Below are 25,614 nucleotides of genomic sequence, written 5' to 3' on the forward strand. Positions count from 1 at the left end.
TGTTGGACAAAAGAAAAAAAATTGAAAAAAAAAATTCTGCGTTGATTATAGGAACTGGCATTCAAATGCCAAAAGACTTTCGGCAGAAGGGATGGAAAATGTAAAACAAGCATGATGAGAATGGGAATCAAGTCTAATTCTCTCTGGAATTCTAGGTACTGAGAGTGATGGGAATGATAAGGTCTGAGTATCACTGCTTTGTTCCCTCCTTGTTCAGTAATCAGAGGAGAGACCCCTAAGCACAGAATGTATTCCATACCCCTACACATGAAACACTGAAAGAGTGATAGGTTTCCTTTCATGTGCTTTCGTAGCCCAAGACTCATTCTGAGCAGCATCCCCACCTTCACGGTCTCTTCCTTGCCTTCACAGGCCCTCCGTTCAATCAGGGAGTTCCCCAGGTTGATGACTCCTTCCACCTGCTCAGCTCGACCATAAACCTCATTTTCAAAAGTCTGGTGTTTTAGGTATTTTCTCTGAAGGGAAAAAAATAAACTAAATTATGCTCTCATTTAGGGAAGCAAGATAGGGTAATTATTTTGAAAAGGAAGGGTTAATATTTCTACCATAACCAAGTGATGGTGACTTCTGAAGGACCTGCTCACATTAGACTCAGAAGTCCCTGAAGGCACACACAGTGGCCTCAACTGTAAGGGAGTGGTCAATGTAGGGGCATGACCATTTAAGCAACAATCAGGGAATGGTGAAATTTTCCAAGATTCTTGTTTTGGACTTGCCTGAATGTTGGTGGGGTCTTTGTAGGATTCATCACAGGCTGTGGGTAGCATCTCACTGATCCATTCTTCCATCTCCTCAAGGTCACGATAGAATTGTTTCAGGTCAGCATAGTCTCCAAGCCTCGTCCGCTCAGCAATCAGTTGTGCTTTGAGAGCCTTCCATCTAGAGAAGGGGGGAGGCCACACTCTGCCCTTCACCCTTCACTCGTGCTCTGATGCCATATTCATGAATCTTTCCATTTGCCAACCTGTCCCTTCTCCTCTGAAACAGTCTCACTGCTTTTAGATATAAAATGCAGTTTGAAGCCAGGTAATTTCTAAGGTAGCTCCATGTCTTTAATTCTACCAGTCTAGGTTAGAAAGTTTCCAAAGATGTCAAGATAGTTTTAGGCATCTAGAAAGTACAAGAACTCAGAGTATCACCCCCATCAAAATGGTAGCAATGAGGTCACTTTGCTACACCTTCTGTAGTTCACAAAACAATCACTTAGGTCTGACCTGTCTAGCACACGTTGGATCCGAGCATCAATCTCTTCCTTGGCATAGTGGTCATCGGCAATGAGCCGCTCTGCAAAATGTTCCAGGTCAGTGATCTTCCCTTCCTGGATAAAGGAAAAGTAAACAGCCCAGATGCCTGGAGATTAGGCGCTTGGTACAATCCCAGACTCCCTCCTAGAGAAGAACAGCAATATCCTTTGTGGCTTCAGGAGACAAAACCTGGACAGAAGAGTAAATGCCTTACAGGGAAGTGGATTTCAACTCAACAAGAGGAGAAATACCTAATATTATACTGAGATAGCTACTTGTGTGATACTGAGTTCCCTAAAAAAGACACTCCCCATGGCCATTGTAGAGGCCAAATCCTGTGTTGGACAGAATGTTGAAATAGTACATAAAGTTATTTTCAATCCTAAAGGTGGAGTTTCAGAATGCTAGACTTGAAGTAAGAAGTCCATTGCCACATGTAACTTGGGTAAGATAATGTCAGTCAAGTGTCAAGCTGCCTTGCCTGCCTTAGAATTTTCTGTAAGAAGTAAATGCAAATCAAAATACTTGGAAATCATAAAACCAGACAAATGTGTGAGATTTTTGTTATTATTTCTAATAGTTGTTATCAGAACTCTCATATTTGTTATTACCTGGGCAGCAATAGCTTTGTCCAAATCATCACGTTTCTTCATCAAGGCCTCCAGACTGTCTAAGGAATCCTTGTCTTCTGACCTCAGGGAATTCTCACGTCCCGACATCCAGTTCTCAACCTGATCACAGTCCCCTTGGAACAACTTTGAGGAATGAAATTAGAGGTGTGTGAGACAAGGGACAGAGGAAATGATCTCACCCATCTCCCATGATATTGACACAAAGGATCCTGCAAGGGGTGCTTATACTCTTCAGAGAAACACTCATATGATAAATCTTAGCTATACTGAAACTTTTACTCTTTCCCAAACACATGCTTTATGTTTTTATATAAGCTATATGCAATTCTTGGGGTGCTATTTCCCATATCCTACACCTGGTAGATATCGGCTGGTTATTTCTTTAAGACTCTTGTAAACATTACCCTTTAGGGTAGCCTGTGGCCCTCCCATTTCCTTCCCTGAAAAGCTTTAATTACTCCTTCCTCTTTAGACTCAAAGCATTCAAATATCGTATTTTATTGATGATCATCTCACTGTACTAAAATGTCTATGTTTAATTTCTACATGTCTACATGTCTAATTTCCCTACTTAAGAAAATGAGCTCTGTCATATTAATATCTGTGGCACCAGGGCCTGCACACAGTAGGTTATCAATAAAAAATCAGTCAATTCCTCAATTAATCAATAAATAATATTCCCCCTACTATCTCTTCAGGACTGAGCATTATCTTGTTTGGATCTTTTAACAGGGTTAAGAGCAGAGAACACAACAATGATCAATCTAAGAAGCAGAGTACAATGCCAGGTAAGCAAGACATGCCCTTGTGCTTACAACATGGAAAGTCTAGCAAACTGATAGTCCTTAATAACCAGGCAAAACTGCATACAAGGAACATACTGAGGCTAAACCTGTTTAACAATTGGTAACTTGCTGCACCTGCAACTCCAAGCATTGGTCTAGGATCTTCTTGCGTCGTTCCCAAGCCTTCTGCAAATCATCTCTCTCTAGTCTGACAGCTTGAAGCTTTTTTTCAATTTCAGGACTGTCACGGTGCCCACTGTCTATCAGTTCTGCACCAAAGTCTTCTAAAGCCTGGAAGGTGGGAGCCTCTGCCTGCATGTCAGCACGATGCTCCTATGGGAAAAAGATGACAGAGGCAGGCGAGGCTAACGCCACTGAAATTTTTAAAATGAGGGTGAGGTTTTAAAAGAGACCAATGGCTATAGCTTATGTTGCCATACCTGGTGTCGCTCCAGCAAGATCTCTGTGCCGGTTAAATCCTCAGCCAGCTCCTGTGATGATACCATCCCACCAATGCCACTGATCCAATTCTGTAGGTCCCTGGAGAAATAGACATATTGGTATTCACAAGAAAACCTTGCAACTTGCTGTAGGACTGTCCCTCCCCTCCCCTTGACATTCAAAAGCCATGCTCTGTCCTATAGCTTCCCCATCTCTAAAAGACATTTCTAAAATAACATCTTCTATCTGCCTTTATATGCTTCACAGGTCTTACGTTTGCTATTCTCACTGCTATTCTCTTAATGGTGCTCTCCAGACCCAATGGTGAACAGCATTTGTACCCAGACTGCTCCTGGAAGCCCTACTCAGGGGCCAAACATGGAAGTTACTCACTCTACGTGTTGTAAGTATGCTTGTGAGCTTTACCTGGCCCTGCTGAGAAACAGGTAGAATTTCTGGGCCTCATTTAGGCTTTCCTTACGGTCCTCTGTACGCCCCTGCAGGTCCTCCCAGGCCTGATTCAGCTCCATTCGCTGTCTCTGCAGGTCCTCAGTGGCATCTGGATGGGACTCACTGAGCCGCTCTGCTGTCTCCCCCAATATGATCACCTGAGGAGGTGCAAGAGCTCTGATAATCAGCCTAGAGTCACGCCTGAATCTCAGCAAAGGAAGAGTCCTGAGTCCTAGTAGTCATCTCCCCAAATAGACATCAGTGATGTATTAGCATGTCTTAATACTTTATAAAATAATAACCACAGTTTAGTCCATATGATAACTCTGAAGTAGTAAAAATTGGCATTATCATACTTTCTCTTAAGATAGGAAGGCCACAAGGAAAGATTATTAACTCACTCTTCTGGTTAGTGTCAATATCAATTAGGGACCCCAAAGGTCCTTGTCCTAATTGTTCATGGAGAATCTTTCCAATAATGACATATTCTGTGCTTCTTTTTGTTCTGCCCGTTAATGCCAGCTGTATGACGCCTCTGAGTATAACTGGCAAGCTCCAGAGTTCACTTTTCAGTTGAAGTAAGATTAAACTCAGTCAATTCCTGACTGAGGAAACACTGCACCCTACTCAGACATAGGCCTGAGTATGGACATTTGCTGTTTCTTCTCGGCTACTGACCTCCAACTACCTGCCACAAGTTGTGGTGACTTGGAACCCAGTAAAGAGGCAAGAGGGATATAGGGTACTCCCCTGGAGAGCAGGAGTTCAATCTGTTTTTCCCCATGTTAGTAGTCAAGGGGCATGTCCTTTTAGTGGTCTTGCTTAGGGACAGGGTACAAAAACAAGTATGGCACAAGATAAAAAGAACTATAAGAATAAGAGACTGGGAAAGAGAATCAAAGAAAGGGGCATTGGCATAGGTATAAACAGAGAGAGAAAAGTGTTGGAAAAGCTTGGAAGCATAGGTCTCACCTTCTCCCCCAGGGGTACAAGGTCTCTCTCAAAGCCCTCGTGCTGTCGCTGAAGGGCTTGGACGCTGAACAGGTCTGAGCCAGGGTCAGCAGCACTGAGCGCCTGGCACTTCTTTTCAATCTGCTCCTTCATGTCATCTGCATCTCTGGTACACAAGAGAGCAAGGAGCTTAGGAGTAATGACGTGTGCCAGAGGCAGACTAGCTGGGCTCATGAGAAAGACTTTACTGCCACCTCTACCACCACCATCATCATCATCATCCTTTTTTATGTGCCAGACTGTCTGTCTCATTTAATCTTCACAACTCCTAGAGGCACAGTTACTTTTGCTATTTCCTTTATACATCTCAGAAACCTGATGCCTAGAGAGGATAAATATTTCCTCAAGATTATACCACTGCTGAATGATGGAGCCTAAGTTTCAACCACGTAGTCTGACTGCAGAGCCACATGCGTAACCATTATATTTCATGGCTTTCCATCTTAAGATATTCTAAACAGCCAGGCCTGTCTGAGTCTCAGTTTTCACTTCCCCGCATCTTCAAAAATACATTTATACACTGTGATCATGTTTGTTTGGTTTTGTTTTGTTTGTTTAATTATTTGATTGTGTGTGTGTTTCTTAGTATAGATACGGTTTGGAAATCAGACAAAAAATGTTGACTGAACAGTTAGAATCAATGTGATGTCTGCTGCCCTCTACTGTCTGCTTCTAGATCAAAAATATAACTACTTAAATCTTTTCTTTCCAAGACAAATTTCATCCTCTCTCATGAAACATATATAGACTACTAATAATGTGCCAGAGCCCAAGACAGGGCACTAGAATATTGAGGAATCTACTACTGAAAAACCTGGTCTCCTATTGGCAAATGGTTTGTCACTCAGGAATAAAGGATACACTAACAACTCTGGTTCAACCATAGCAACTGGACCTGGAGGTTCTGTGAGTTGGTTGTAGAGCAGCACTGCTTTTTAGAGGTAAAATTCTTACCTGTGAAACATCTGGACTGCATGGGCACTGCCCAGCAGCTGCCGCTGTTCATCTGCAAGCCTCTGCAAGGAACCCCAATGGGCATTCAACTCCTAAAAGAGACAGATGCATCAGACTTTTAAAAAGAGTTAAGTCAGATAGCTCAGTGGTGTCTGATGAGATTTAAATCATCATTGTTTTCATGCTGTCTCCTTCAGGCACTTCATAGCTTTATTTCTTTCTTGCATAGCTTGAGCTTGGGCCTCATTTATACCAGCGCAGTAGAGAAAGGGATTTCTTTTCTTCACAAACTGATGTCCCAGTGTGGAACCATCAACCCTGGAGGACTAACTGCTGTCTGTTGCCACAGAGAGTACACTACAACCTCCAAAAATGAGTGGAAAGTGTTTTCTTGTAGTTAAAAACCATCACATTTCCCTAGGACAAACATAATACCTTTCTGCATCCTGAATTGAATAAACCTAGTGGCCGCTTAGAGCCCTACTTTCTTTCGGGTGTAAGACATTGTTCCCATGCACCTTCCTCCCCGCCTCTTATCCCATGGCAACCACCACAAAAGGAGGCAGAGAACTCATCCTCACGGTTTATGACAACTCAGAGAGCTAGACTGGACATTCCATTGGTGTTCATTAGGTCTTTTATGCACTCAGAAGTCCAGATCAGAATCAGGTCAAGAATGCCCCCTCCCTCATCTCTAGTGACCTGTATTCTTCTCCTTCAGTATGCTTATCAGAGCCCATCTCTTCCGGTAAACTTTTTTAACCAACCTCTTCCCACATCATAGCTTCTTCTGCATTCTCTTTGCTTTTATGTATTTGAGCACTGAACTTCTTGTGTGCGTGGCAGTGAGGGTGAGGTGAGTATGTGTTGTGATTTAAGGATTTCAGGTCAGTTGAAATCATGAATTTCAAAATTTCATTTCAAATGTTAAATTTTAGGGTGGGGGTTTCAGGCAAGAACTTTATGCTCAATTTGATGGAGCACAGTAGAGAAAATTAAAAGGAAATTTAGAGATTGTGCTATTCAACACTCTTGCTTTTCCGACTAGAGATGAAGAAATGAAGGGATTTGCCCAGGATCATACAGTCAGACAGGGATAGAGCAAGGAAGTAAACCCAATTTTTTGATGTCCAGTGCGATTTTGTCTAAACTTTCTAATTACTGCCTCTTGGAGCTAAATCAGAATTTCGGGTCCCAATGCTTTTGTCCTCCTTCTCCCTCCTATTAAAATACTCTAAAAATACCTGTGTGAGAGCACAAAGGACACTCAATAAATGCCAATAAATGAATCTGCTTTGATTTAGTTCATTTAAAGAACAAAAATGATGGACTACACAGACTATTGTCTTTGAACTTTCCTATAGTCAATTCTGTATTGCTGTTAGCTCTGCTTATCCAAGCTGATTTGTGGAATATGAAGTTAAGTATATTGACATGAAATGAGGACTCCCACAGCCCAAGCTGGTGGTGAGGAGGAATAGAGGGAATCTTGGTTACCTGCTGGATTTGAGATCCTTCTGGTGTTAGAAGTCCTTCAAATAGCAGATCATCAGCTACCTTGTTGATATCCCTTAGCCGAGGCTCATTGGTCTTCAAATCCTTGATGGAAAAATTTGTCCAAAAAGTATAAAACACTTTCTCAGCCATCCACCATACTTACCTGTCCATCTCTGACCCCACTCAGCTAAATATTAAAACATATTGCTAAACACATTTGCAATACAAAACAAGCTACCCTCTTCCAGTCTGCCACTGAGAAGAGTATCCTTAAATATCCTGACACCCAGTGACTATCCAAAACTTGCCAAGATAACTATTATTTATCTGGAATATGAAGCCTATCTATTTTTCTGGATTTCTTAAAGGATTTCTTGAAATCGACACCTGGATTAAGTTACACCATCAGAGGAATCTATATCTGACTGTGTAATATTCTTTCCTGTCACTACAAAGTCCTACAACTTTACAGAATTTGACTGACTGAGTTACAATCTGACTGTATAAAGAGATGTAAGAAACAGCTCTAGGGAGTTCATTTTGTATATACATAAATAAACACACACACACACACACACACACACAAAAGTGCATGTGTGGAATATATATATGTGTCCTTGAATTCCATGTGGAAGATATCATAAGACAAAGAAAAAGAAAGAAATTTACACCCACTGCTAGTTAAGATAATGGAATAAATCTGAGAGAAGGCCAATGAAAGCGTTTAGGTAGGCAAAAACTAAGAAACTGTCTGGCTACAAAGTCAGGTCATTCTTCTCTTCCTCCACTAATATCTTCCTCCTAATTAGACTTTACACACAGTCTCACAACACCCCATCTGAACCTGGGCATCAGGAATACATTATAGCATAGGGCAAGTTTTGAAGAATTCAGAAAGACCAGCACTCCCGGCAGGATTTTGGAATGATAGTGATTGCAGGCTGCAAAGTTAGGGTAACTTGTTTCCTCTGCATTCCCCATCCAGTTATTGACAACCACAGTACCCACAGGAAGATCTGAGCTGTGAAGCTCTTAGTTGCTCTGGGAGGATACTTAAAAAATGTGAAATAAATTAAAAGGTCATGTAGGAAAAGATATGAGATAAAAGGAAACAATGACAACCCTCAAAAAGGTGCCTGAAAAAGGTTCCTCTTTCTCACCGTTTGGAACTCATCAAACTTTTTCTGCAGCTCCCAGACATCATCTAGTTCCACACCAGTGTTTTCTGCCTTTTTCTCTCGGATCCAGTCCAGCATGTCTCCTGCCTCATAGGCCAGCAAAAATTCATTGTAACGTTGCAATAAGCGACGTCTACGTTCTCTTGCCCGATCAAGGAGAGAGTAGTACCTGGGTGAAAAAGTCAAGAAAATGGGAAAAGTGGAATAAAGATGGAGGAAACATAGAATAGCAGAGGAAAAGTGAGAAAAGTAAAGAACGAAAGGGACAAAATGGAAATGGAAGAAAATAAAAAGAAGATCAGTAAAGGAGAAGAGGAAATAAAGATGGAAGGAAAAAGGCAGTGGGAGCAGAGAGACAAACACACAGTATTACATTTAAAAATAATAGAAACTTCAAAGACCTGATTGTGTGGCTGGCAACATTCCTTCCACATTCTATAAAAGTGAAATTTTTACATGCCAACTGACAACTGGTTATGAAACCATCTGGTATAGTAAATAAAGTTCATATTGATGCCAGGAGACTTTTCAGTAACATTGAAAGAATGCTGACAGGGAATCAGAAGACATGGTTCTGTTAAGTGTCTGGCCTCAGGCAATTGATTAACAGTTCTCGAGTTTCCTTTCCTCATGTAAAAACTGAAGGATTGGAAGAATCCTAAGTTTGCTTTCATTTCTTAAAATCTGTGAATTTGCTATGGCATCTCTAACCAATCAGATGCAGAGTCATGAGAGAATGTCTCCAGCAAATAGAAAATATTTGTCCAACTGCTGTCCAGTTCTCCAGCCTGCAGAACTTACTGGTTCTCAATCTGCTCCTGACGCTGGGAGATGTCTGTTTCTTCTCGCTGCCTCCTGGGGAGCATGGGGAACTCGTCATGGGCCAATCTCCTGACATAAACAGCTGGGACAAAGCCCTGGTGATCATCAGCTTCGACCTTCCACCAGTCCTGAAGATAGAGAAGACCCCCACTCCTTCCTTAATTCTTGAAAAAGCCACAAACAGAGAAGACTTCAACTCTGATAATTAAGTATCTAGTTACAGGCACAGGCTGATGGCCAAGAGTGGCTAACTGTCATTTATGCGTGACATATAGTTTTCACATATCACAAAGAAAGTAAATGAGAAGTTACAAAAATTGCAGAGACAAGCCTCGGAAATCAAGAAATTTGACATTTCATGTCAGACAGTTAACACTGGGGAGGTTTTCAAAAACCAAAGACAACTGTCCTAATTATGGGGCACTTTGTTAACCAGGAATTCACCAAAAGCACATGGAGCCAGAATCCAGCTGGGTTTCTGGGACGGAGCATGTGTATGTGACAATATTGCACAAAAATTTCTCCTCCCCTAGTCCTCTTGCAGAGGTCCTAAAAATTGTCCTGAAATTATTTGATATGAATACTTTTTTTTTTTTTTTTTTTGATTGTTGCTATACTAACCACTCTGGAGTTAATTCCCTCAGAGAATAATGTGGTAAAATGGAGAGGCCTAGGAAAAGACAAAGGAGGACTAGCACACAGTTTATTTGATAGTAAAATATCTTACCTCTCCAAAAAATTCACTTATCTTAAGAATAATAATATCCCCAAATCTCTTCTTGACTTACAAGAATTTTTGTAAGTTAATTAGGTATTAGAATATAAAAAAATACTTGATTTCCTATGAAAAATATGTTAAAAATCCCAGCCAATATTTGATCACTGCTCTCACAGGTCTAAAGAAAGTCAAGTTGAAATAAGCCTCCTCCTAATGCCAGGCATTGTTGTGTTGGCACTAGGAATACTAGCACAGAAAAGGAACAAGTAAAGAGACGGGAAGAAAGGGACAACTCAGTCCTGTAAATATATTATAGAATTGCCACTTATGCCCTACATATCTTTGGATTAATTGCTTAACTTCTTTAATTCTTCATTTCTTTTACTGTAAAATTGGGATTGAAATTTTAAAAGACATTGTACAATACCTAGAAAAAAAGATACTACTTAATAAATCCAAGTTATTTAAGAAATAAAGTGATAAAAAGAAGTTGGGTGGTAAAAATATGAACATCTGACAGGGTTAGGAGAGACCGCTGTGGAAGAGCCACTTTGTTGATGGGAAGAAGGTTAAAAGGAAAAGCCACCTTATTGATGGAACTGAGCAGAGTTAGGACATCATCTTTCTTCATGGTGACTTCTCGAGGGCTGCGGGCCTGGAAGTCATATAAAGCCACCACCCTCTCTTCTCGAGCAGCACCTTCTACTGGTATAGCCTGTTGTTGCTGAACGAAAGCAGGAAGCAGATGTCAGTCACCCACTGGAATATCTCTGTGTACAGCCTACCAGTGGCGGGCAGTCCTGGGGCCTCACAGGAGAGAGCAGACTCTGACTGGAACCTCCTACATGGCTGCCAGAGATTAAACTATGCGTTCTTCAGAGATACCGCTCCACTCTAATACTTACCAGGAGACAGGCAGGTTGGGAAATATGAAAACAAAGTGAAAAGGTAAATATTTAGTTTGTCAGAAATGTATTAGCTGTTCCAAGCCACTGGTTCGTAAAGCAGGAGGGGTAATATGCTTCTCTAAGAGGAGCCAAAAGAATTATACCCATCAACATGTCAGGGAACTGTTTGAGAAAGTGAAAGATCTGTCATACCCTTCCCCTATCCCAGGGCCTCCACTGACAATCCCCCTGGCCTTTAAGTCATTTATTTTGTCAAGGAACTCTGGACCTTCTTTTTTAGAAATTAGTAATCTACGTCAGAAGAAAGGCCAAAACATTTTTTTAAATGATGTCATAACTTAGATCATGAAGAATATCTTGTGTCTCTTGTTAGCTAGCAACCTGCACCCCAAGGTAGAGTTTTCTCTGATTTTTAATTTCTTCAAATATATTTCTGAAAAAATGAGAAAAATATAACTCCTCTTCCTAAGCAATGACCCATCCTTTCTTCAGATTGGAGTTGAAGCTGTACCTCTCCTCCAGATCTTTCTAATTTCATATCCTCCAAGTGCTGTGTTTCCTCATAATATACAATGCATAAGTCCACCTGTTTTTGTTCGGGCACCCACCGTGCACAGCCTGGTGAAGGCATAGTTTTGGAGCTCTGTAAATATATACTGACATGACCTGCTGAGTCTATGTTTTTTGTCTACTCCAAGTGTGTGAATTCAAAGCCTCTCCTTAGAAAGAATTCCTTGATGTAAAAAGCATGCCTCTTTTTTCTTCAACAACACACAGACGACACTGTTATGTGACTTATCTGATTACAGCTTTACCAGTCTTTATGACACTGTCTTTCACCCTGTGCTCTTGCCATTCCTACATTCTCAACCAGTTGCATTTCCCATTTTCCAAATACTTTTGTTTCTTGGTGCATTTGCTCTCCTGGCTATTCAACTACAAAAGCCTTCTTTGCATAGACTGAACAGTAAACCATTCTTTTTTTTTTTAGTAACTCAGATAAAATGGTTTACCTTAGCTATTAAAATTTTCTTAACTTCCAGCAGTCTTATTTCAGGAGAACAGAAGATTCCTTAATTTGAGACTCTTTTTCCTGTTTATACATCTATTATATGTACTTATTGTTTAAATTTCTTACTCCTTAATAAACTGTAATTTTTCTGCAAGTCAGGATTATTTTTTTTCATACTTGTATATGGTAGATATTTAATGTGTTGGTATATAATAGTAAAAAAAGAACAATTAAGGAACTAAGGAAGGGAATTAAGAAAGAAAATAAGAAGAAGAGAAACAGACAAAGAAAAGAAAGAAAAAGAAAGGCAGAGTTTAAAAATGAAGAAAAGAAAAGCCAAAAAAAGACATCAATGAGAACATAATAATAAGCTTCACAAACGTCTCTTGGACTAAATCTCTGCAGGTGTTACAAAGATGCTACCATTCCTGCCTGTAAGGACTATAAAACTTAGTATTTTCTTTGCAACTATTTACCTGGTTGTAGGAAGTAAAAATCAGTGATAAAGAGAATTTTTTCTTCTTTGTAGTAGGGAATGTGATTCCTGTCATCACTATGTCCTTCTTACCTGGCAGGCTTCTGCCTGTTCCCGGAGAGCTTGGATAATGTTTTCAAATGCCTCAAGATCCACTAGGAAGGCCTCATGCTTCTTCAGAAGAACCTGGATTTGTTGATAAGAAGATATTGAGAACTGATATAGGAGAAACACTAAGCACACTTGAGGGATGCTACTACTATTATTTCGGTTATGCTAATTGTCTTAAATCTTGATAAGAGCCATTTTCCACCTATTAAAAAGTTACTTTTGACCCTAATTTTGCAAGACTCAAGAAAATAGAAATTAATAAATGAATAAAAATTTCATTATATTTGCTAAAACCAAATTAACTCAAATTTGCAAAAGTGTTTTTATCAACATACATCATAGCTGAAAGAGGATTTTGTTGATAATGTTACATTGTAGCGTGAACATTAGTGTGACTTTAAATACACACTTCAATTATTTCTAGTGTAAAATGTTTGTGAAATACTATATCAGTTTCCCATAGACAATGAACAAAACAAACAAATGGATATAAAGACTAATTATGACCTTTGAGATTCTTCTTACCCCAACATGTCTGTCTGATTTTATTTCAATAAAATTACTAAGATGCCTATATCTTAAAACCATGATTGGTTTATGAAATCCCAAGGTTACTCTGGGAAGTTTGGGATGGGACCAAGACAAGCATGGATCTTTGTTCACACCTTTTGGGTTTGTATAATCTCTATATAATTTATAATGAATCTCTGTACAATTAGAAAAATGTGGCATATCTTTTGAGATCCCTGACAACTATGAGGGTATCCTAGCAAACAAGGGCCAAAGGGGATCACTGCGGAAATCCCAAATAATCTAGCAGAACCTGTAGGTGTCTACAATCTAAGCAAACGCTAAATTAATAATTTAGTAACATTTGGTGAGTGTTCAATAGACAATGTTGATTCCTACCCCCACCTTACCCCAGCTGCTTCTTCATCAGCCCCATAATTAGTGTTGTCTACAATAGGCTCCTTCTCTCTAATCCATGCTTCCGCTTCATGCAGGTCAGCCAGGTACTGCTGGAACTGGACATTGGCCTCAAGATCATTCTGCCGCCTGGCAGCTCGAGCATGGAGAGACTCCATATTCTTGTTCAAACTCTCAACCTTAGAGGCCACATCGTCTGCTGCAAAGTGTCCTATGGAGTAGTTATAGAAAAGTGGAGTATGACCCTCATTAATGTCTATCATATTCTAGTCCTTTAGATAACCTGACAGTAAAAAAGAGAGGCATGAGGTTGGTGCTGCATTGAGTTAATGTTGTATTTTTCTTAAGTTGCCTGGGAATTGGAATGTCCTGAATGAGATTAGGCAGCAATAGGTGGTAATAGGGGGAAAATTTGTATGTGTGATAGTGAATTTGTTGGTATAGCCTAAGAAATACAGACCTGAAAACAGAACACCCACATGTGGGGAATGCTCAGAGGTCCAAAAACATGTCTCCTCTAGACTAAACAGAACAAATCAACAAATTTCTATTTCTGCCCGTAAAAGATGTATTGTTCTAGGAATTACTCTTCCAACCGTAACAACTAGAAAACAGGAAAATTGTAAGATACAGTGATTTTCAGACAATGGGTAGAGGATTTTGACTCCTGAGAGAAGAGAAAGAAATGAGATATGTCCTGTAATTGCCACAGCTTATGCCTTGGGCAGTTTTTAGGCTGTACTGCTGGAGGGTGGACCCATATAGAACCTAGCAGTCACACTGAGTTGAGGAGACAGAAATCAGAGTTTGGAAAAGACAAAACAACTAAAACATGTGTGGCAGAGAGTCCCAAAGAAAAGTGTGCTGCACTGGTTGTATGAAGAGAGGTTCCTTAGACTGTTTCACAACTCATTTGCACTCCTGTGAAGGGAAACTCCAGGGGGGTGAGAAAAGAGTGACTTAAAAGCAGCAGCCAAACAATTTTTAGGGCTCATGTAGGGCTGAAAATAGTTCAAATTAGCACTCACTAAAGTAGAAAGATATTGTTATATGTGAGACAGATTCCTCAGAAGGGTAATATCTTAGTATCAGACTAATCTCTAAATTATTTCCAGAGTAAAGTCTGCTCTGGAAGTACCATAACAAAGAAGATCCAAGAAGCTCAACGATTGCCAAGCTAAAGAAACAAAGAAAACCACACCAAGTTGTATTATAATCAAATTGCTGAAAACCAGTAATAAAGATAAAATCTTAAAAGAGTCAGAGAAAAAACGATGAATTATACACAGAAAAGCAAAGACAGTAATGACAGCAGACTTATCAGAAACTGCAAGTCAGAAGACAATGTAGCAGCATCTTTAAAGTACTGAAAGAAAGAAACTTTCAACCAAGAATTTTAATGAAATTTCTGTGAAAATGTGTTTCAAAAATGAAGGTAAAATAAAGAACTCCAAACCGCAATTGGAAAATCACTGCACTAGAATAAACACACACATATACACACACACACACACACACACACATACACACACACAAACAGAGCAGTAGCTAATAGGCCAATATGAAGATAAAATTAAATCATAATAAATATACAATTGATCCAAAGAAGATAGAAATGATGGACAAAAGGAAAACAAATAGCAAAATGCTACAATTAAACTCAATCATACTGATAATTGCACTAAGTGTAAATGGTCTAAGAACTCTAATTAAAAGGGAGGGATCACAAGATTGGATAAAATAAAAGCAAGGGCTAACTAAATGTCATGTGTAAGAAATCCACTTTAAATATAAAGAAACAGAGTAAAAGCAAAATGATGAAAAAAAATATGAACCATGCAAAAAATAATCACATGACAGCTCAAGTGGCTATATTAAAGTCACACTAAGTAGAGTTCTGAACAAAGAATATCACCAGAAATAGACTAATATTTCATAATATAAGATTTAAGTTAATCAGAAAGATGTAAAAATCTTAAGTGTATACATACATATAAAACAGAGTTTGGAATTCATGAAACAAAAGCTGATAGAACTGAAAGGGGTAATAGACAAAAATCCACAACTATAGTTGCAGATTTTGAAGAAAAAAAAGGGATATATTTCTATAGTAATGAAGAATCCCAAGTAAACATCTGTTGATTTGAATCACTCAATTGGTATCTGATTTTTTTTCTCTGAAAACTGAATTTTAATCTGCACTTTGGAAAACTGGATATCTGCTGGCGGCAACTAATTCTTCAAGCAAGAGGAAAAATCCCAATGTGTTCTGCATTGCTTATACCACAACTGGCCTGTGTTCTGTCCTGAACACTGTATTTAAGCAGTAGCAGTTTCTGAATATGGAACACCAAGATGAAGAGAGGTATTAAAACTATATAAAATGAGAAATTTAAATAAATGGCACTGTTTACCATGAAGATAAGATACTGGGAACCTCAGTTTTGTGTTCACAGATCTGGAAGCTCGCACCTGGGAAAGATACTGGATTTGTCTTACAGGGCTTCAGAATTTAGTTTCTGAATTCTGTAACTTCTACGAAGAAGCATGTTGATGATTAGAGTAAAAATATTTTGTTTTAATAATTTTGGCTTAAAAAAATATAGAAACGACTGGCTCGTGTGATTGGGAGATTCCTACTATTGGAATAAACAAACAAAGCTGTATACCCATCTGTCAGAAACACCCAAAAGGAATTTCTTCATTGGGTGGGAAAATAGATCAGATATTTTTCAGTTCTCTTGAAGCCCTAAGATTGTACAAACTTCTTCCCAGAAGAAGTGGCATAGTGATGGTTTAGCAAGTCAATCTGAGTCACACATACCTTCCTCTACCATTTTGTTTCCCGCCTGTGTTATCACTTGGATGTGTGGCTCATGGCTGGCAATGTCTGACAGGATGACTTGGTGCCTGTTCAGAAGATTTGTGGAGGCAATCAGGTCCTTGCCTACAGAGAAAAGGAATTTCAAGGTTTGGGATTATCCCGGTGTAGGGAAGTGGTGTACCTCACTTTTTTAGAACTCTTGGATCTACAGGTTCTTCTTTTTAAAGTTCTAATCATTGAGTGGGCTTACTGAAATGTATAGCTTTTGTCTGAATTAACTCTACTCAGCTTTGTTCTTTCCTTTGCCTTTCTGTAGTAAGAAAATTTAATTTATTATTCTACAAAAGATAATGAAGAAATCAACATTTTAATTGGAAGATTGGTAGAAAGGCAAGTAACTCTTTGCTCAAATGTCCAATATCATGCAACCAATTTTCTCTCAGTGTATTGTGGTGTAAAAGGTAAAATCTGCCGCCTGCTAATTTGTATAAACTTCAGAGAGTTATTAAATCCTCTAAACATAACCTTTCTTACCATGAAAAAGGTACAATAGAGAGTATCTCTAAAGGTTTGTAGAAAAATAGAATTAAAATATACAGGAATCTTTCCATAAACTTTTTGAAGTACCCTTGTATTACTGATTTGAAGTTTTCTTTGTAAAAATTAGAAATAGCTTATAAAAAGTGCCTTGCTTGTTGCCTAACATTAGGCAATATGTTAAGCTTTATTATAAACCATAAGCTTTTCTTTTTCTGTTTTCCCAGACTAACCCTCCACTGTCATCACTGTCTGGTCCTCCTCTTAAATACTCCCAATATATGTGTACAAAGTTGTACTATATTTATGTGCATGTTTTTTTCTATACTTCAATGTAATTGTCTGGGCACTGACATTGGTGAAGTAATAGCTTTCAAAGGATAGAAAAATATGAACTTTATCTGCTACTTCACCCACTTTATTGTAGTGGATCATATAGGCGGATCATAAAAGGCGGCCACCAACAACTTAGACAAAAATACTTGGTATCTCAAATATTAGCCTTGACTACTCAGTCAAGGACCTTCACAATAACTTAAGTTTTAGAAGCAGCAGAAAAAAAGCTGGACACTCTAGCTCTTTCAAGAGGCCCTAAATTCAGGGCATTGCTTATGTGTGGTTTTAGGAAGTGAATTTTTTCATATGATTTAAAAATTTATAAATATTTGTGAAGGACCAGACAAATTTTTGTGAGTCTGAGAAGGAAAAGCTGAAAGCAAAGTTTCTACCTCCTCATTACTGTGTTCTTGATCCCTCAAACAATGTACAGACCTTAGTCTTCTCCTTATGGCTCAGACTGCTCAGACAGTACTAACCAAGGTAGGTAGAAGCTGCTGAGGGTTCAGTCTCTTGGATCCAGGCCTCCTCATCTTCTGTGTCTCTGCAGATTTGCTGCAGATGGAGTAGGTCAATGAGCTTCTTCTTCCGGGTGGCTAGTGGCCCTTTCAGAGCTTCAAACCAGGACACCAAGGACTCCTGCCTTGCCCGTATGTCCCCAGATTCAGGATGGCCTTTTTCTTCAAAATACGCAGCCAAGTCTGTGAGGGTGTCCACCTGATCCTGAGGAATAAACAGAATGAGGTTCAGGAAGTTTCATCCTTCAGCAGAAAGGGACTGGAATTCCTCCTGGTTGGGGATGGAAGGGGGGTGAAAGAATCACCTCCCATATGTAGACTCTGTTAGAATCTCCATTGCATCAGTGAATAGAGTGAGAGGGGTTGTTACATCAAAGATCACCTCATCAAGCTAAGAGCTATTTATAGGAAAGTAGTTTTCAAACTACATTTCAGAAAGGACAAAATTATTTATAGAGTGCTCCAAGAAAATAAAAAAAAGTCAGAACTGCACAGTTCTGTTCTAATTGTTTGAGTGTGTTGATAGATTGAGGCCTCAAATAAAACAGTGGGAGCCTTTTCCTATCTCAGTTTCCTTCCCCTACTCTTTCTCTCCTTTAAATTGAGCATAATTGAAAATAAAATGGAAACTTCTGAGGCTTAAGTGTGTTGCATAGCATGAACAACACCTACAAGACAAAACGTGGTGTTACCAAAACAAATGTCAGAACCTCAGAAAGAGAAATGCAAAGGCATTGCCTTGACCATGACCTGGTTGCTCCCAATTGGGCCATATCTAAGAAAGGAGGGATATAGAAACAGGATTTTGAAGGATCTACCTAGAAATAAAAGTTTAGTTATATGCCTGTATGGTAAAATAGATACGAGATGAATTCCATTATTATTAGTAATAATATTGTTAGTATATAGCTGGCCTGGCAGAAACAAAGTACCCAATATTTTTATTCATCAGGTTGTTTGGTTTGTTTATTGGGGGGGTTGTACATAAGATAAGTTATTCAAGAGACAGAGGATGGTCAGGCATTGGTTTTTACATATTCTATTTTGCCATCCAGTGTCCAACCTATAAAGTTTTTGATCTATCTTTCCTTAACTTGGAGCAAAATATTGTTCAATAGTTTCTGAAAATATAATTCACTTATCCATGAAGAATTAAAGGCTCCATAAATAATTAAAATTAAAATCTCTCATTATCCAATAGTTCTCATTTCTTAGGACACTTTGGAAAACTTTATAGTATAATAGAGAGATATTCAAGCATCTTCATTATTATTATCATTATGGATCCACTGCACTGTACTCTTTGAAAACCTCTAATATAGTGCAAGATGCCCCAAGTTAGGGAGATAAGAGACCTGGCTTCTATTCTTGGCTGCCAGTCAATTGCCCTCTGATCTTGGGAAAGCTCTTTCATCTGTTGTGATCTTAGTTTCCTCATCTATATAGGTATAATAAAGACTTTCAGTCAGTGGATATTACAGATCTTTTCCAACTTTAACATTCCATATCTAATGTTTCCTTCACAAGTATCATATCTCGGTCCTTACTCCCACTAGAAGAACCAATTTTTGGTGATCAGCTGCCCTATCTTTCCCAAATGGGGGCACACACTCTTATTTAAGTGTTTCCACATACTCTGTTCATCTTCTTTTTGTTTACATTCAACCCCAAAATTAAACTTTTAAACAAAAACACAAATTTTAACTTTCCCTCTTTTGAAAATCTGTTCCAAACTCTCTTCTTTCATGTAGATTTCAAAGCCATATTTGTATGGTTTTCTGACCTCCATTTTTACTTTAAAGTCCCATCAAGCTATTCTGAAAGCTATATAAATGACTGTTTTTTGTTTTATTTGTTTATTTTTTCTGTTTTCGGTAGATTATTCTATATTTTATACTTAACTAAGAGTAACTCCAGAGCAGAAATCATGAAAGTGCATTTTAACAAGATAGATTAGTGGTAACTTCTAGGGAACAGCAGAATTATTTTTAAATACAAGTTAGGATTCCTGGGATGGAAAATTAAATTAGATGGGAGTGGATATCTACTGAATTCTCCCAAAACTCAAATATAGTATCCATGGTCTACAAACTTATTGGATAAATTTATTTAAATAATCATCTGGTGGGATGTTGGGGGCAATAATCCTGAAACTAGGAGCCTAGACATCTGGATTATAGTCCTGCCCCTGTTGTTAATTTTCTCTGTGACACTGGGGAAGTCACTTTACTTCTATGTGTTTCAAGTTTCCTAACTAAAAAAAAAAAAAAAAATAGTAGGACTAAAGCCATTTTCAAGCTTTGAATCAAAGAATACAGAACAAGAAAAAGGCAATTTTGCTCAAAACCCTTATTTTACAGGCGAAGATAGTAAAGAATGAAGAGGTGAAATGACCTATGAAAGTTCACATAACTAGCAAGTGACAAGGGTTTGTATAAAACCCATGTTTCTGGATTGAGAGAACAGTGCTATATTTGGAAGAGTCAATAAAGTCTTGCATCTGCAGTGGGGTTCCGACAAATGGCACTCCGCAGAATGACTGCATTGGAGGAGATACTGGGAAGAGGCAGTTGACCAACTAAAAACTTATAATTTTTACCTTTGGTTCCTTGCTCTATTGCTCTTTTAGTACGAATAATTACTTATTATGGATATGCTCAGAGCATATACATCAGTTGCCAACAATTGGCCAGAGAGCTAAGCACAAACCTGACGAGCAGCCACAGCTGACTCCAAGAGGCCGTGTTTCCTGAGTAGGTTCTGTACATCTGCCAGGCCCTTCCCGTAATCCTCAGAGGTGACTTGCCACTCCACTTCTTCCAGCCAGCGCTTCAGGTCATCTGCATTATTTTCAAATTGCAGCTGCTTGTTAGCTTCATACAACTGGGTCCCTGGGAAAAGACATCAGGTATAAGACAATAGGTACTATAACTGCTCTTCTCTATACTATATCTTCCTTCAACTTAAGGAGCAGTATTAAATTTTGTTATTCCAAAGAGAAAAATATGACAACTGTCTCACATGTGATTATACAAGAAGTTGCCTTAAATTTGTTAAATTCTGATGGTATCTGTTTTTGAATATAGTAATGTTCTCAAGACAAAAATAAATGGTAAGCTGTATTCCCTGGTGAGGTATAGTATTGCCATGTCAGCTTTTAACCATCTTGGGTATTTTCCTATGTCATTTGTTACGCTCTATTCATATCTATTTTTCATAGGGATTAAAACTCAACCTCCTTACTTTCTAAGAGAAACATGTGAGGTTTCTAAAAGAAAATGTGAGGTTGGTTCAGTTTTAAAATTTGAAGTTTCTTTCTATAAATGTCTTTCACTGAACTTTTCTATCTCCTCTTTTAGTGCCTGTCCTTCATCAGAAAACACGCCACACAATTTTCTCTTCCAGAAAATGTTTTGATTATTCACACTGTGCTCAGCTAAATTCTTTATTCTATGACTTTACAGCAATTATTTACATCATCTCTGCTAAGCAATTACTGTGTCTCCTGATGATGGGAATAGTAGCAACATCTTGGCTATAGCCAAGTTGGATTTTGTTTTCCTAACCAAAAGTTAAGATGCCATCAAAAAAAAAAAAAAAAGAAAAGAAAAAAATCAGTATGACATATCTCTTCTGTAGCCAGGGCAGAGTTGTGTCTATAGATGATGTTCATAACAAGAGGGACACTGACATAGAAATGTCTTTATTTGTGTTAACTATTGACAATTGACTAATTTTTCAAAGTAAGAGGTGAGGTAAAATATAAGTAGAGACTGTTCAAGCAGACATGTGGGAATTTTTTAAGAGCTTACAGCAGAGCCTGAACACTTTTAGATATGCAAAAACTACAAAAAGTGATCAAACTCTATTAGAATGAAATATTGTAAGAACATCACTTGTGACACCAACAGTCTTTTAATGTCCAATTTAATGACCTGGGTAATAATATCTTGGCTAGTTTATAAAAACAAAATATTTAAAACCAAATTTAAGCACATTAGATTTAAGTACATAGCCAATACTGAATTAATGATTCATGAATATTTATTCAAGAGAAAGAAAAAATATAGGAGAAAACTAAAAAAAAATAAAAATAAAAAATAATTTCAGCCAAAAAAAAATAATAACCTACATACATGAAGAAAACACAAAAGTTGTGTTCATACCTACTGTGAAAAATGTAGGCTGGATTTTAAAAACTGATTGGCCAACAGAAGGAAGACACAGGGAAGCAAAAGGGTAGCATCCTCTCTCATAAAGTTTACCAGGTAAATTCATAGTGGTAAAGTTGAAAAAGATAAGTTTCAGAATGTAGGAACTGGACTTCCACTAAAACCCCTTCATCTAACCTTTCTGGGCTGTGGCCTCCAACAATTCCTTCCAGAGGCTGGCAACTTCACTCACACGAGCAGCCACATTGTCAGAGGCATAGTGGCTGCCCTCAATCATCTCCTGGCCAGTTTTCTCCAGTTTATTGAGCAGGATCTCATTAGCTGCCAATTCCTGTTCAAAGACTTGCTGCTTTTGAACCCGGCTTTTCAAGTTCTGTGCATCCTGAGAGAAGATGAAAAAAATAATGGAACTGTTACTTGAAAAAAGAGGGGCAGAAATTTTGAAGATGGGGTGTTACTTCTCACTATAAATCTAACTGTACACTAAGAAGAGGATACAAAGAAGAACTGTCCTAGTACAACGTTTGGAAAAGTCATGCTGCCAGTCTCTCCTGTATACATGTGACAGACATGGCTAACAAGTCCAGCTTTTATTACTACTGAGCCTAGATATGAGCTGAATATTATTTTGAATATGACACTCCATGCAAGCATTAACAATCAATCAGAGCTGACATGAAAGATGAAAATTGTTTTCTATCCCTCCCCTAGTACATAAGCCATTTTTCTATTTATGCCATACAGAGAAAATCTCCTTTTTCTGTATAAACTGGAACCATAACTCCTCTAGAGAATGCAAACACATATTACCTAGTTTCACAGAATATTATATATCTTATAAGAGGGTACTACATTTTGAAGTACTCATATACATATATGATATTCACAGCTCTATTAAGATCTAAAAACAAAGGATCAAAAGTATACATTTAAGACTAAATGATACCTGAAAAAGTAAACAATTTTCAGTAGGTATTGTCCTAGAAATCAAGATACTAATTCTAGCTCTGGCCGCAAAGGTGAAGGCTTGTGAGTATACATGTGTACGCATAATAGTTTATATTCCAAAAAATACTTTATATGCATATAGTTTATATATAAACTATAGTGCAAAATATGTTTTTGGTACAATCCTAAGGAAAAGAAATCTACAGCTCAGAGATAATTCAGGAATATCCATAGTTATACAAACTAAAAGAGTAGATGGTGAGAATTCAACCCCACGTTCACCTTCTCCAGAGTTCATGCTTTATGTTAAATAACTTAACGTAACTAGATAACTAGGTAACTTTGGGCAACTCACCACTCAACTCAGATCCTGGTTTCCTCTTCTATAAAATAAAATGTTGTTCCCTTCCAGCTACAAAACTGTGTAAATCTATACTACACCAAACTCTTACGTTACTTTTGAGTTCCCAGTAACTTTCAAAGAATTTGAATGTATCATTGGGATTAGACACAATATTTTTCCACTTACAAAGATGCAGAGGGGAGCAGAAGAGGTGATAAAGCAACAGTATAGATAAAGAGCATTTCCTCCCTCCCCACATTCTTTTAAGGACCACTGGAAGTTGTGCCAGAGGAAAAGGGTGAGGGACAGCAGGGCACAGGAAAACCAGAATCTAGATTATTGGTTTTTAACTAGATATATAACCTTAAGGGAGTCATTGCCCTTCTTTGAGTCTCTGTTTCCTCATCAATAAAATGAGGATTACTAGCTGAATACCAAGGTCCATTTATCTCCAACACTGTAATTTCAAGAAACTAACTCCTGAGTACATCCAGGGCCTGAAAACTCTGCCTACTTTGTAATCTTCATCATCTGCCATCTTTTTCTTCTTGTTGATCCAGTTCTTGAGGTCATCTGAGTCCTGATACAGCTGTTGCAGAAGCAATGAATCCTCCAGCAATCTGCGTCGAATGGCAGCCTTATCACGTAGGGCGTCCCGCCGGGCCAACAGCTGCAAAAACCAGAAGTAAACTGTCAGCAAAACCAAATATGGACACATGAGACTTATTGCCCTCCCTGGTCACCATGCTCCCAACACTTTCCCTGACCCCAGTGCACAGGCAGGCAGAGCTCTGAGCCCTTGGACATACCCCATCACGGATAGCAGCGATGTTCTCTGAATCATAATGGTCATTGTCAATCAGTTTTGTTGCGGTCTTATCTAAGGTCTGAAAAATAGTAAAGTAGATTTCCCTCAGTAATTACTGAGTAAGTAACCCCAGTTTGGGTAGCTGTTTAAAGATGAAGCATAGCAATGTGGGAAGAGGGCAGGTTTGAGTTTCAGATCTAGGCCCTAGTTCTGATTTCTGTTATAAATTGTATTTCAAAATATATACCTCAGGCATGCCAATTATCTTTTTTGTGTGCAATATTTTTAAAATCCAGGTTACAGTAAATGAATCCAGATGTCACTGCAAGGTGAATATTTGATCTTCTCCTAAATCATCAAGAGCCATGCCTAGTGGCCAGTCTGTCTATCTGTATATCTATATTCTCATCCATCCATCAATCTGTTATCTGTATCTATATCTACAGCTACATGGGGAGGGGAGTCAGAAATTGTAGAGGTAAATATTTACCCATAGTCAACCATAAACCCCCAAATTGTTAGAGCTCAGAATTAATTAATTGGTTGGAATAGGAAAATGATATAACATAAATGATAGCATTTTATAAACAATAAATTGTTTTACACTGTTAGCTTTTACCAGTGAAAATCAATACAACAAGCATGTTAAGTCCCATACTGTTTGAAGATTAACAGGGAAAACTTAGAATTTGGTTGTTGCTGGTGTGTAAGTGTGTGTGTGTGTGTGTGTGTGTGTGTGTGTGTGTGAGTTTTAAGTCAGCACTATCCTAGGAGACAGCCAAAGACATAATCATATTGGACCTATGAAGTCTTCCTCACATTTCTCTGAGTGCTGCTTATATACTGACTACTTTTCTGGGACATTGTAACTTAAGGTTAACAGAAAAACTTTGTAATAGTATTAGATGAGAAGCACAAAGATAAAGATATGAAGGGTACAACAAAAAGTTCATGGAAATATTCATAGTATCTTTTAATACTATTTTTCCACAAATTTTTTGAAGTACCCTCATATACTATAAAGAAAAGATATACTATAAAGGAAAAGGGTCGATATTGCTTATATATAACTAGATACTACTAAAAATAAGAAACCCATATTAAGATATTACTAGGGAGGAAAAACTAAGATAAGAATACATTTCAAACTTTGACATTATAATTCTATATTGACTATGGATCCAATAGTTTCTATATTCATTGCAGAAAAAGTAATACACAATCATGTACTTTAGCAGAAATAATAATGGCCTGTTATCTTGAAAAACTTTCTAAGTATGCTTTGTAGAACAAGAAATATATTGATAAAAATGGGTATGATTATGTCTCTGAATGTTTTCTCTTTTCTTTTTTCAAATTATATGTATTAAGTTTGGGCTTTTATGCTATCAGTTTATATCTTTATAGAATCAAAGAGTTTTAAATATATATATAAGCATTACCAACAATAAAACAAGGGATGTAACTTTAAGAATAGTCCTCATGCTATGTCTGATAGCTGTAGGAATGATTCCATCTAAGTACAGGTATTGTGTGAGATGATGTATACAAACAGGAAGGAAGCAAATGCCCAAACCAGAGACCATCTCTTACTGTGATCTTCTCTTCCTGGGCAGTAAAGGCTTCCTCAAAGTCATCATGCTTCTGAAGAAGGGCTTCTACACTGCCCAGTGAGTTTCCCAGATCCTCATTTTCCAGAAAGGCCTGTAGAAAAATGAAAAACATCCCAGCTGTGCCTCATTGTTGAGAAACATTCCTCTTGGAGTATCTCTGAGATGAGGACTAAGGAAGGAGGAAAGGGGGTTGGAGAGCAAGGTGGGAATTAGCACAAATTGGGATAGCATATGGAAACTAACTTCAAACAGCAGGAGCTTCAGAGACCTCCTTCCCAATGCTTCATATAATTTTCTCACTTATGTCTTTGGGTCTGTCTACACAAAAT

At 38.2% G+C, this 25,614-nt stretch overlaps 1 protein-coding gene across 3 annotated transcripts in view; it reads right to left on the bottom strand.

The window, feature by feature from the left end:
* Positions 1-25,614, bottom strand: part of SPTA1 (spectrin alpha, erythrocytic 1) — a 61,991-nt gene that overhangs the window by 22,305 nt on the left and 14,072 nt on the right. For 2 of the 3 annotated variants that reach the window (XM_063103900.1, XM_063103903.1), the window contains exons 12-33: positions 25,266-25,376; positions 23,674-23,751; positions 23,379-23,534; positions 21,751-21,955; positions 20,111-20,292; positions 17,363-17,606; positions 16,011-16,133; positions 13,180-13,397; positions 12,242-12,334; positions 10,340-10,477; positions 9,015-9,163; positions 8,196-8,382; positions 7,036-7,137; positions 5,539-5,630; positions 4,546-4,690; positions 3,550-3,731; positions 3,123-3,222; positions 2,818-3,015; positions 1,877-2,020; positions 1,236-1,339; positions 738-900; positions 345-476 (exon numbers count right to left, since the gene is read on the bottom strand). In XM_063103900.1, the coding sequence (XP_062959970.1) occupies positions 345-476; positions 738-900; positions 1,236-1,339; positions 1,877-2,020; positions 2,818-3,015; positions 3,123-3,222; positions 3,550-3,731; positions 4,546-4,690; positions 5,539-5,630; positions 7,036-7,137; positions 8,196-8,382; positions 9,015-9,163; positions 10,340-10,477; positions 12,242-12,334; positions 13,180-13,397; positions 16,011-16,133; positions 17,363-17,606; positions 20,111-20,292; positions 21,751-21,955; positions 23,379-23,534; positions 23,674-23,751; positions 25,266-25,376 (3,246 nt within the window). Of the gene's footprint in view, positions 1-344; positions 480-737; positions 901-1,235; positions 1,340-1,876; positions 2,021-2,817; positions 3,016-3,122; positions 3,223-3,549; positions 3,732-4,545; positions 4,691-5,538; positions 5,631-7,035; positions 7,138-8,195; positions 8,383-9,014; positions 9,164-10,339; positions 10,478-12,241; positions 12,335-13,179; positions 13,398-16,010; positions 16,134-17,362; positions 17,607-20,110; positions 20,293-21,750; positions 21,956-23,378; positions 23,535-23,673; positions 23,752-25,265; positions 25,377-25,614 lie in introns of all 3 variants that reach the window. The other variant, XM_063103902.1, reaches the window with a different exon arrangement.

The sequence above is a fragment of the Cynocephalus volans genome, chromosome 8 (genome assembly GCF_027409185.1).
Source record: "Cynocephalus volans isolate mCynVol1 chromosome 8, mCynVol1.pri, whole genome shotgun sequence".
NCBI lineage: Eukaryota > Metazoa > Chordata > Mammalia > Dermoptera > Cynocephalidae > Cynocephalus > Cynocephalus volans.